We start from the raw sequence: 12795 nt of genomic DNA, 5'->3' as shown, positions 1-12795 counted from the left end.
TATTCATGTTTGTTATATTTGTAAATTATTTGCTTTTAGTTCTAAAAATATGATTGGTTGATTGATTGATCCATAACTTTCATTAGAACAAAACCTTCAAAGGATATTTTTTTATTTTAAGACAAGAATGATAATTAAAAAAATTTTAATAATTATTTTGCAAATACTAGAATCATTTATTTTTAATTTAAAGATAGACCAAATCTAATAAGTTCCTTCACATAATGAATGGTTAATTATATAAAGAAATTTTCTTATTAGTAGATTAGTATGTCTGTCTGTCTGCCTGTTTGTTTTATATTTTTTATTTTATACTTATTTAAATGATATAATTCAATAAAAATAGATTAAATTTTATACAATTATTATTATTTAAACGAATTATTCATAAATTTATTTTGAATTAAAGAATTTTAATAGTAGTAACTAGATCAAAATAATTAAATCTACAAGAAACAATAACGAATAATTAAATAAAAGCATGAAAACTTTCTTTGTACTATGATTATTCTCTTAATTCTTTCTAATATAAACCTTAGTTAAGCAAGTGAATATTCGATTCAGCATAAAAATATACTTCATTTCTTTTATACCAAGGCGTCTTAAGTGGATTTGTTAAGTGCGCTGCAAAAATAGTAATAATGAATGATGATTTATAAATTAATAAGCGTCACAAAAAGATAAATAATAATTATTTAGAATCTGTTTGTGTAGATTCAAAGAAAAATTTATCAATAAATGTAAAAAATAAAACATCTTATTTATTTTAATATATCAGCAACATTTTTCTTTCTTTTATTGAGTCTGTTTTCAATATTTTTAGGATTTATAAATTTTCTGAACTCTTAGAATGAATGAAAAATTGCTATTTATTTTTAAATATTAGAGTTATTAAATTAAATTTAAATGCATTTAATTAATTATCTACCTTTCATCTAATTTGAAAATAATTTTTTTTAACTTTAAATGGCTGAATTCAAAGATCTATGAAATATTTTATTTTCTAGCATATTTAAAATTATACTCTAAAATTTTTGAATGTTTTATAAGATAAAATTGAAGTACTTTTGAAATATTTATTTATTTCTTATTAAATTTTTTCGAAACTAAGAAACAAAAAAATTATTAAAAAAATGGTTGAAATCAACATTTTTTGTAGGTTACTATGCTGAATGCATACATATTATCATCATCATCATTATTGTACTTTTTTTGTTTAAATTTTTTAAATTTTTGCTAAAATTAATATCTAAAATAATATTTATCTATGCATGATATCAAATATGAATTAATAACTTCTCTAACTTTAAAGATTTTACTAAATATTTTATTTAATATTACCCAAAATATTTATTATGGTTATGCTAATTGTTTTAAGTATTTTGTTTCTTTTACATATTTTCTTTAAAATGTATTTTTACAAAGTTTATAGAAATAATTATTTGCCAGAATATTTATGATAAATTATAAATAAAATGCAAAATATATTTTATTCAGAAATTATTTTTTTTGAAAGCAATAAATATTATTGAAATAAGATTTAATTCTAAAATTCTTTAAGAAAATTTAGTTGTGATTTGATAGCGCTATTTATAGCTTTGATTATACAAATAAATAGTACTATTAAAAATTAATTAATTCTATGGTCTTATATTTTCAAGTAAAGTAAATTGGTAGAAACTGACAAGCATCAGTTCTACTTAATTTTTTTCCTTTTGAAAGCGATAATTAGAAAATACAAAATATTTTTGAACTGTCTGTCTACTTTTTTTCTTATTCTAAATAAAATTAATCTCTTTGAATTCAAAAATAATACGATTATAAATATTAATATAAATTATATAATTCCTACCAAATTAATTCTTTCTTTTACAATTTTACAAGAAAAAAACTAAGAAGTAAATAAATATAAAAATGAAATTTGGATGAATCCTTTGCTCATTTAAAAATACAAAAAAATGTTAGTGTACTCTATTTACTTAATATAAATATTTAGTATAAAAGTATTTTCATATTCAGCCAATTTTATTGATAAAATTCTTTTATTTTTATTTTTATATTTGTCATATTTAGTATTATTAACTAGTACTTTCTTTTTTCTAATAAATATCTACATTTTTTAAATATATTGGCTCTCAGAAAAGATGAAAAGAAAAGTATGCATTTTTATCTTTTAATCAATATTGTTAATATTAGGTAATATCTAATAAAATTTATCATGTCTCCGCCAACATAGTTCTAATAACTTATGATAAATTATCTAAATAAATGGTATTATTACAATTTATACAGCGTGCTCAATTTATTTTTAAAAATTTTAACATTGTTTTCAAACAAACTCTCATAGTAATGAAAAAATTATTTCATTCTTGAAATTAATACATTTTTATTTGATTTTAGTTAATTAAAGAGCGACTAATATTAATTAATTTCCAAAAGTTAAAAGGAGAATTTAATTTATTTACTAAATTTAAATTAGTTAGTTATTGATTGAGTAAAATTTTACTTAATTTTCATTAAATTTTTAACAAATTTCCTTAATTTTCTCACATTCAATATTGTATTAAATAATTTTAAATATTTATTTACATTATTTTTTAAGTCAAAAATTAATTAATTGAGAATGTTGAGCATGAAATAAATTATTTAGAGTTCATTACATTCGTTTTTTTCTTAAATTAAATTTTGATAAAAAGTAACCAAAAAATATTTGAAAAAGTTAATGCAATAATAATATTTCATTTTATTTGTTTGTTTGTGATTGTCTGGGATATTATTTTGTAAACAGGTAATAATTTAATAGTAAATTATTTTTAAATAGATAGTTTTTAATTTACTCACTGTTTGTAAAAAAATCTTAGTTAATTAGTAGTGAGCTTTTTGTCTTTTTCTGAATAGGTTCTACTTTATAGATTTTCAAAAACTAAATGCTTCATACTGCATCAGAATATTAATTAGAAAATAGTTACCAATAGTTTGAATTTAATATTAAGGAAACAAATACATTTATTCATACTATTTATTGTTATGGTATAAAATTAACTATTATAATTTAACATTTTTGTATCTACCTACGTATTTTTATTGCCGTAAGGGATACTTAGTAAAATCGTATTATAATAACTAAATGGAAAAGTCTAAATACTTCAATAAAATAAAGAATAAAGTTTTAAATTAAGATAAAATTAAATTAATTGTTATAGACACTTTAGAAAACTTATTTGAGCACTTATTAATATCTATTTTTGTGATTATTTAATTTAATTAATGCGGATTTAAGTTAAATTTAGTTCTATAACCTTCATTTAGCAAATCAAAAATTTCAATTTAATTTGCTTTACATTATCTTATTTTTTAATGTTTACAAAAAATTTATTACTTAAAAATGCTAAATTCTGCTTGCATTTCAAATATCAAACCTTATTAAGTTACTTTATGTTACCTAAAATAAATGGTATAGAAACAAAATTTAAGTTTGAATTACTAATTTTAATAAAAGACTGAATAAACAAATATTGTTTTTATTTTTTCACAAAATATTACTAAAAATACTTACTATTACAATTTAAAAAGGATGTTTTAACTATTATCGATTGTTTTTAACTTACACTAAAAATTAATAAATAAGCTAATCAAATTATCAAATATTTGTATACATAAACTAATAAAAATGTTAACTTTCTATTGCTATTAATTCATCAAGTAAATTTATCCTTATAACAAATATTTAGAAAGTTTACTTTTACTCAAAATGTTTCAATTACTTTTATTTAAACTTTTTCTAAATTTATATTAAGGAGTCTTATTTGTCTTTCTTCTATTTTAAATCATAATATTTTATACAAATAAATTTTTCTCGATTTTCAAATACAGTCAAAATTAATTATAAAATTTAATAAATTAATGCATAAGCTTTTATAGAACTATTAAAATCACTTTGTTCTTACTTTAGTTAATTTATTATTAAAATTTCACATCTCATTCCTTCTCTTTAAATACTCATAATTAATCTATAAATTATTATAATTAAATCATAAAATAAAAAAAAATAAACCAACCTAATCTAATCAAATCTAACAGAAATGAATAAGAAATTATTTGTACTCTTTATTGCTGCCCTCCTTTTGGCCACTGCTTTTGCTGAAGGAGACGCCAAACCTACTGACGATAAAACTGCTGTTGAAGTTAAAGAACCTAAAGGTGATGAAGCAAAAGAACCTAAAGGTGATGAAGCAAAAGAACCTAAAGCTCCTGAAACTGGTGCAACTGGTGAAAAGACCGATGAAGAAAAGAAGGCTGACGATGATAAGAAGAAGGCTGAAGATGATAAGAAGAAGGCTGAAGATGATAAGAAGAAGGCTGAAGATGAAAAGAAGGCTGAAGATGATAAGAAGAAGGCTGAAGATGATAAGAAGAAGGCTGAAGATGAAAAGAAGGCTGAAGATGATAAGAAGAAGGCTGAAGATGATAAGAAGAAGGCTGAAGATGAAAAGAAGGCTGAAGATGATAAGAAGAAGGCTGAAGATGAAAAGAAGGCTGAAGATGATAAGAAGAAGGCTGAAGATGAAAAGAAGGCTGAAGATGATAAGAAGAAGGCTGAAGATGATAAGAAGAAGGCTGAAGATGAAAAGAAGGCTGAAGATGAGAAGAAGGCTGAAGGAGAAAAGAAGGAAGAAAATAAAGAAGCAAAGGCTGAAAATAAGGATAACACTAATGATGCTCCTTCTTCTGGTAAAATTATATAATTTGCTTTGGCTTTTACTGCTATCTTATTAGCTTTCTGAAAAGTATTAAAGATTATTAAAAGCAAATAAATTATTTTGTCGAATGTTAATGAAATATTTTAAACTTATTTGTAAAAATATATATTTTGCTGTAATTAATTTTGAATAATCTTAGTTAATATTTAATTTAGAAGCTTTAAACTAATTATTATATATTATTTGCTCTATTATTCATACATTAATTAAAAATTCATAAAAATTATTAAACTTTAGTTAGTTATTTATTTATTTTAATTTTTATTGGTTAATAACCTTTTTCAAGCAAGCCTAATATTTATTTATAAATACAATTGCTTGCTTGTGTTGAAAGTCAATCAGAAATCCTATAAAATATGGTTAATAAGCAAACTATAATTAAATCAAACTTATTGTTTTCTTCATTAATTTTATAAACCAGCTAGTTAGCTGAGCAATTGTAAACATTTCATTAATCAAATAAAATCTATTTGATTTTTTATTTTAATAAAATATTCTCATCAGAATTATTTAAAAAAGCTGAAAATATATCTACCATAATCAGATGTCTAGCTAGTCCTCAGAAATTAAATTAGGAATTTCTGATATCTTAAATGTGATAGACAAAATAAGAAAAATTCAGGCTTTTATATTTGCGACTTAACGGGTGGGTATTCTACGGTAAATCAATATTTAAAAAAAAAATAAATCAAGAGTTAGTTATTTATTTTAAAAAAGAAAGCAAAATTATAATTTAATTAAAATTAGAAATATAAATTTTTTAATTATCTCTTTTAAATTAAAATCAAAATTAATTTTAATGATGCTTATGTTTTTTTTATCAATCTTTTTCGAAAAATTTTTTAATGATCATAAAAAAATACAAATTCTATTTAATAAAATTTGGTATTTAATAACAATTAAAATATAGCTAAATTATTTAAATATTTAATGTATATGAATTCATTCACTAATTAGGATGGTATAAATTTAATGAATTTAGTATTCTTTTATCTATTTTACTTAAAATAGATTTCTCCTTAGATCGTTTAAAAAAGTAATTTGCTTAATTAAATTATTCAATATGATTATTAGAAATCAAGCATTATTCTTCAAAGTAACTCAGATTACCTTTTTATCCTAAAATTTGACTTTAGATAACTGAATAAAATTAATAATAATAAGTATATCTAATTTACTTTTAAGATCAATATTTTGATTATCTTCACTCATAAACTATTTACAAAATTCTTCAGAATACCCTATGAAGTTTATTGCAGCATACTGATCTTTACTTAAAAGCATCATAACTGCTTTCTTTAAAAAAATTACTTCTTTATAAAAATTGTAAATATTCAAGCTTTTTTCAACCTCGTTTTCTAAATTTTTAAATAGTGGCAAACTCACTCCTTGTAATTTAAGGTATTTTTATTTTTTACATGGGCTTTTTTTTCAAAGTTTAATATTTAAGATATGTTATTAATAATATATTAATTACTTACTTCATTTATTGCAAAGAAAAGAGCGTCCTTTAAGCTGAATTTCTGTCCATTAAAACTTTTAACTTTTAATTTTCATCAAATATTTTTGCATTACAAGGATCTTAATATGTTTACAAATCTGTAGTCTATTATTTTTTTTCATAGTCTTTAGTTAATGCTGATTGTTTACAAAGCAATTAAATATTTTAAGGTATTTCAATATTTGAAGAACTTGGTATTTGCTGCTTTTAACTTTAATATTCATTTTATTGTTGTTTTATGCCTCTATTCTAATTTATTGGTTTTTTGTTTTCTAGCTAATTAAAACTTTGACAATTCGAAGATAAAAAAGACTTATTATATCCTTCTGATTCTGATTTATCTTTTTAAGAGACAGCACTTATCATATTTTAAAAGTTAAAACCAGATTTATTTTAAATATTGTTTTTTTACTCATTTCTAAAATTAAACACTCTGCTTTCTGATTATTGCTAAATGTAAGAAAAGTTGTTTTGGTCTAAATATTATTTTAATTTACTTTAAAATTATGGCACTTTTGATGGTTGGTCTACTTAAAAAGGAGTTTATTTTTCTTTTTATTACTCTATTTAAGATTACGATTCAATTTATTTCTTGCTTTCACTATTAAATTCGTTGCTCAATAGCTTTAAATATGTTTCTTGATACAAATTTTATAAGAAGAGTAGTAAAAATTCTTATTTTATCAATTGAGATGAAGCATATCTGCCTAAAATTCCTACACACATCATAAGAGCTAAAGTGCTGTTGCAAACAGCCAAAATTTCTGGAAAGGTTGGAAACTAAATAAAAAAAAATTAAACTGCTTCATCCATTTCAATAACCAATTCAAGTAATGCAGGATTATTATTTAAGTTGATTTAGTCTTTTCTACTAAAATTTTAGATTATTTGAGAATACGAAATAGGAGATTAAAATTTTGTTTCTTCTTGAAAAATTGATCCTTATTTAATTGAAGTTTATTGCATTTAAAGTTTAAAATCAGTCAGCATAAATTCATTTTAATTAAGAGAGGTAAAAGAATTTCTATAATTAACTTAAATTTATTTCGAAGCTATATTGTATTATTTACTTAATAGTTTTATTTACAATATGTTACTACCATCATTAATCATTTTATAAATTTCTTATTCATTAGCACAATTTAATTGCAGATCAAATTGTATGATAGCATCTTAACAAGTGTAAATAGTGAGATAAATTGATGACCAAATTTTATTGCCTTATGTTTTAATAAGGCTATAGTTTTAAATCAAAGAAAAATCCAAACAATTGAATCCATCAAGCAAAGGGTTTTAGCATTTAATAGGATTAATGTAAATAAATTCATTTTCAGTATAATTTGTGTACTAAAAATAAGGCACAAAAACCAGGTAAGTTAAGTTTTGCTATTCCTAAATATCATCTAAATTCTGAGTTAAATTGAATCTATATTAATATGCAAATAGATCATTGCTCAATTCAACACTAGTAAAATCCTAAACAAAATTTTATGATCTAAATGTAGGTTAAATTTAATTATCATAATACTAATACAGTAGATAAATTAAGTAGCATAAAAATGCTATTATTACTAACAATGATAATAATGCACCTAATAAAGTTTTTTTACCTTTTTACTATTAGAATAAGTTGAATTAAAATGTAGATGAGAAAATGTCAAAACTTAAAATGCCCATAGATTCTTAAAGTCTATTTAGTCTTATTAAAATATTAGATAGTAATCTTTTTATTAGTAGAAGTTTTTGATATGTATTTTGTTCAATTTTATCTCAAAAAAGAAAAGTGATGAACTGTTATTTATTCAAATAAGAATAATAAATAAATAAATTGTAATAATTTATGGATACCTAAAGTAATTTATATTTTTCGAGTGTTATTTAAATTTATAAAAAATAATTTTTAAAATATGAATTTTTACTAAAATAATTATGAATAATTAATTTTATAATAGAAAAAATTTCTAATTTTTTTCCTGATTTATCCTTTCATTCTTAAATGTATGTATTTATTTATGTATATTTTTATCTAGTAAAAATTCTCAAAGGATCTATTTTGTACAATCATTGTTTGATCATTTTAGAAAGAGGGTCAAGGTTAAGCTATAATAAAGCAGAAATGCTAGTTTAAGAATAAATAATATTAATAGAAGACATAAAATATATTAAATTTTTTTTGAAATACATAACTAAATATTTTATTAGATAATTTAATTTAGATGAGTAAATGAAAAAACAAATATAAAAATAAAGGATTAATATATAAATTCATCTTATGAATATTTTTATAATAGATATAGTTAGTAAAATAAGAACAAAAACTCACTTAATACTCCCCAAAAAAAATATAAAAATTTAAAAAAATGATGAGTGGTGTGACTGAAGTGATAGTGTAGTATTTTTTGCTTGGGATAGAATTCAAATAATTTTATACATTTTATAATATCCAGCAACACATTAATTACATTTGTTTTTATCACAATCATCACACCCTTTTTTACACTTTTTGCATTAAGAATCAGTGTCTAAAAAATAACCTTTTTAACAATCACATCCATTTTTCCTATTAACATAAAGAATATCAAATAATTTTCAATAAAAAATAAAATTATTTTACTGATTATTTAAAATTTAATTAAGATTCTGATCACACTTAAAGCAATTTTATCTAATTAATAAAATAAATAATAATTAAGATAAATTAATGATAAAATTTAATTTTTAACTTATTAGCATCTAAAAAATATCCATTTGTTTCATCACATTAATCACAAGTTTTATCATTCGAACACTTAATACAATTTTTTGTACATTTTTAGCAAGTTGAGCCACTAATAATATATAAATTAATTAATAAAATCAATTTATTAATCTAAAAATAATTCAAAAAAAGTAATAATTAATTTAATTTTAATAACAAAATATAATAAAATTTTTATTTGAAATAACATTTAATTATTTTTAAATCATGAAATTTTATAAATAGATAGCTTCTATTTCATTAATTTTACATAATTTAATTTTTTACTTAAAAAAACTTCCATCATCACATATTTAATCGCAAGAGTCTTTAGTCCTTAATAAATTAATAAATAAAAAAGTAAACTTAAAGGAATCTTGATTTATAATAATTATTTACTTATTAAATTATTAACCAGACTAGCATTGGATGCATTTTTGACTATTAAAATTTTTGTTTTTTTATGTTATTTGTTTGAAAGTAATGAAACTAATTTTTGTTACGAAGAATTTTAGTAATTGTAATTTTGGCATTCACAAGATTTTTAGGCAGTGGGCTAATCACAAGGAATACAAATATTATCAGTTATATTTCTAATTATAAGTTTATAAAAATCAAATTTATTAATAAATTCCTGAAATAAAATATTTTACAATTTTTTTGAACCTTGAGGACAGCTGACACATTTATCACTTTTAATTTATGATAATAATTTAATTAATTAATTTTATTAATAATTTTTTAGATACATACAGTATTTTAATGACAAGTATCCTTATTCATTTATATTTTAAAATAATTAGATACTTTTAGTTAAAAATTTAAGAAATAGGATACTTGGAATCAAAATACTGTATTGAAAATTTACATCTGAAATACTTCATCTGTTTTACATTATAGGCAATCTGAACTATTTTTAAAATTAAATGTATATGTTATAATACAATAAATAAACTATTAAAAATTACTTTGGTGTCAAAAATTATCCATCCTAACATATGATTCTTTCCATAGAAATTATTTGATTTTAGCCATCAACTTACAACATTTTTGTTTATCCCTTAAATAATATATTTTTTAAAATCGAATTTTTATTGTAAAAAATTACTTATGTAAATGGTGTTGCCCATATTGCATCATCTGCTGTTTTTTATGTCAGATTTAATTTTTTATTAAGAGATTTTAATTTTTTTAAGATAACTTCGTTGCTTGCTTGGTCATAACTCATTTTATACACATCAGTTTTGACAAAAATTAAATTTTTATGTAAAAATAATTCATTAAAATAATCAATTTATCCAATTTGATCACTATTACTACTTAAGCTAACTTATTGAAAAGTGTTTAGATCATAAAATTTTAGAGAATCATCATTAATTCCAATCAATTTAACCTATTTTTATTTATTTATTAAAGATAAATATAAATTTTAATAATTTTGACTACCTTTGTTTTATCAATAAAAAATTTTATCCATCTTTAAAAGAAGATGGAAAAAAATGATGATATAAGTTTTTTAAATTTTGTTAATTTTACTTTTTTTAATTTATTTTAAAGAGAAAAATCATTAAAAATTACCTGATTAACTGTATATATTTCAGTGAGGGCTATTTTATCTAAACCATTTTTTAACTATATTTATTATTTAAATTCAATAACATCCTTTTCAAAACTAAATTTTCCTAATATTCTGGCATCAGTTAAAACTATATCATTTTCATACTAAAAATTAATTAATTTTGATTAAACTTATTTTAATATTAATTACATCAACAACCAGATATCTTGTATAAGTATTTATTTGATACTTGCTGCCTTTCCAAAAAAAATAATTTATTTGACTAGTAGACTCTTAATAATAGAAGTAATATGGAGTTTTCTAAAACCTAATAACTTATTGAGTTAGTTAATCTTCAGGAGAGAACATTTTACTTATTTAGCTTATTTTTAAATTGCCTCCTTTCAGATATAATGAATCCTAAATTTAAATAATAAAAAAGAAATATATATTTTAAAAAGCAATCAACTAAAAATGAATACTCTTTTTAAGTATCTTGTATTTCTATCTCCATATGATTTAATATCATTCTTACAATCGAATTCTTAATTATTTTGAGTTTATAATAATAATTCGTAATCTATTTATTGATATTGCCCTTAAAAATAACTAAATATATAGAGATAGCGGTGATTAGATTTATCTGGCTATTTTTTATATTTTAGGAATATATGTATCAATCAATAAATTAAATTTATATTTTGAAATGTAGAAGCTACAATTAAATTACTTCAATCATATATTCGTCATTTAAACTAGATTTTCCCATAAAACCTTTGAGCTTAATTGAAAGAATAATATCACCGTTTTAATTTAATCTACTATATACCCATTGATTTTAATCAGAGTCAAGGTAAATAATGCTTTGATCTTCCTTTAAGTTATTCAAATTAACATGATTATCTTTTTAAAATCTAACAAAATTTTAAACTTACAGTAATTTAAAACCATAGCTGACAACATTGATAGGTAACGCAGCATAGCATAGAGTGATATTACAGATTAGTAATATAAAATATTTAATTTTCATTATTTACTTTCTAATATTAGTTAGTTATTTGATAGTATCTATTTATATATCTTGATAAAGCTATTTATTTATTTTTATTTACTTGCTTCCTTATTATTTATTTTTTATTATTCTTCTTTCAAAAATAAATGTTCCAATTAGTGAATCTAAAAGATAAATAGTTTGAATTAATAATTTTATGCTACTAAATAATCTGATATCTTACAATATATAATAAAGTTTTGTAACAAATACCAATAATAATTGAAATTCTTTGATATTTTAGTTTGTTTTAATTAATAAAATAAAGAAAAAAGTTAAGCTCACAACTTTATTTTCACTTTGATTTTTTTTAATTTTTCATTATTTATTATTTGTTTCTTTTTCCAAATGTTTTTAAATTTACTTAAGTCTCTTGGCAAATTATTTTGAAAATCGAATTCTATACTTATTTGTTTATTAGAAAAAGTATATTTTTGTTTGATATTGAGAGTTTTTTTTAACTTATTTGATTAATATAAGAGCTTTAATTTTCTTTAATAGCCATTTTCAGTAACACTGAAATTTTGAATTTTTAGCTTTAGATATTAAGTTAAGCTTCTAAAAAAGTAAGTAAAAGGGGTATTAATTTAAATAAATGGAAAAATACTTTATAAAATTAATAACCTTTATTTCAAATATTTTTTATAATTCAAATTCCTTAATTAATTTAAATAATTAATTAATTAAAAAAAAATAAAGCATTTAAATTTATTAGAGGTTGAGTTTTATATAAAGTTTTCAATTTTTTTTTTGTCTTTAATAATATGAGATAAATTTAAAATTTATTTAATTAGCCAAATTGTAAAAAAGTTAAATTTAGTTAAGCTAAATATTTTTTGCAAAAATAAGAAAAAACAAAAAAATAGATAAAACTAAAACATAAATTTCATTTTAAATTGAACACAAATATTAAAGAATTTAAAGTAGTTGATTCTAATATATTTTAATAAATTATAAGTGACTAGCTGAAATGCAATTTATTTTAGTATTAAAAATCAATTTAAATACATATAATTAATTTCTTTCTTAGCTAACTCATATAGTTTCTACTAAGAAAGAAATAAATTTTTCTTATGCCATTTTACAATAATTTGGTTTATGAATTAGCAATAATTAAATTATTTAATTAACTCAATTATTTTTTATTTAGTTTTAGTATAGAAACTTTCTTTTATAATTTTTTCAACA

At 20.1% G+C, this 12795-nt stretch overlaps 4 protein-coding genes across 4 annotated transcripts in view; 1 reads left to right on the top strand and 3 right to left on the bottom strand. All coding sequences in view use genetic code 6, as the record gives it.

Moving 5' to 3' along the window:
• Positions 1-4082: 4082 nt before the first annotated feature.
• Positions 4083-4922, top strand: TTHERM_00096650 (hypothetical protein; the record flags this gene model as incomplete). Its single annotated transcript, XM_001012115.2, has 2 exons — positions 4083-4574; positions 4596-4922. The coding sequence occupies 2 exons, from the start codon at positions 4083-4085 to the stop codon at positions 4782-4784; spliced, it is 681 nt and encodes a 226-aa protein (XP_001012115.2). The 3' UTR covers positions 4785-4922.
• A 1183-nt stretch (positions 4923-6105) lies between these two features.
• TTHERM_00095650 (hypothetical protein) lies at positions 6106-7938 on the bottom strand (the record flags this gene model as incomplete). Its single annotated transcript, XM_001012114.3, has 3 exons — positions 6106-6183; positions 6238-7823; positions 7872-7938. 3 exons carry the CDS (start codon positions 7936-7938, stop codon positions 6106-6108), a joined length of 1731 nt encoding a protein of 576 aa, XP_001012114.3.
• A 384-nt stretch (positions 7939-8322) lies between these two features.
• Positions 8323-11586, bottom strand: TTHERM_000095649 (transmembrane protein, putative; the record flags this gene model as incomplete). The annotated part of the gene is made up of 15 exons (XM_012796592.1): positions 8323-8380; positions 8693-8821; positions 8876-8926; positions 8985-9089; positions 9287-9334; positions 9398-9439; positions 9502-9591; positions 9652-9690; positions 9867-9908; positions 9967-10058; positions 10107-10391; positions 10577-10720; positions 10767-10976; positions 11039-11203; positions 11287-11586. The coding sequence occupies 15 exons, from the start codon at positions 11584-11586 to the stop codon at positions 8323-8325; spliced, it is 1800 nt and encodes a 599-aa protein (XP_012652046.1).
• Positions 11587-12493: 907 nt separating this feature from the next.
• TTHERM_000095648 (hypothetical protein) overlaps positions 12494-12795 on the bottom strand; it is a gene marked incomplete at both ends in the record, with an annotated part of 1457 nt that continues 1155 nt past the window's right edge. Inside the window, 2 exons of the mRNA XM_012796591.1 lie at positions 12494-12540; positions 12773-12795. The exon at positions 12773-12795 is cut by the window's right edge and continues 114 nt beyond it. Of these exons, the coding sequence (XP_012652045.1) occupies positions 12494-12540; positions 12773-12795 (70 nt within the window). The remainder of the gene's footprint in view (positions 12541-12772) is intronic.

This window comes from Tetrahymena thermophila (genome assembly GCF_000189635.1).
Source record: "Tetrahymena thermophila SB210 genomic scaffold scf_8254716, whole genome shotgun sequence".
Classification (NCBI taxonomy): Eukaryota; Ciliophora; class Oligohymenophorea; order Hymenostomatida; family Tetrahymenidae; genus Tetrahymena; species Tetrahymena thermophila.
This window is presented reverse-complemented; position numbering and strand designations above follow the sequence as displayed.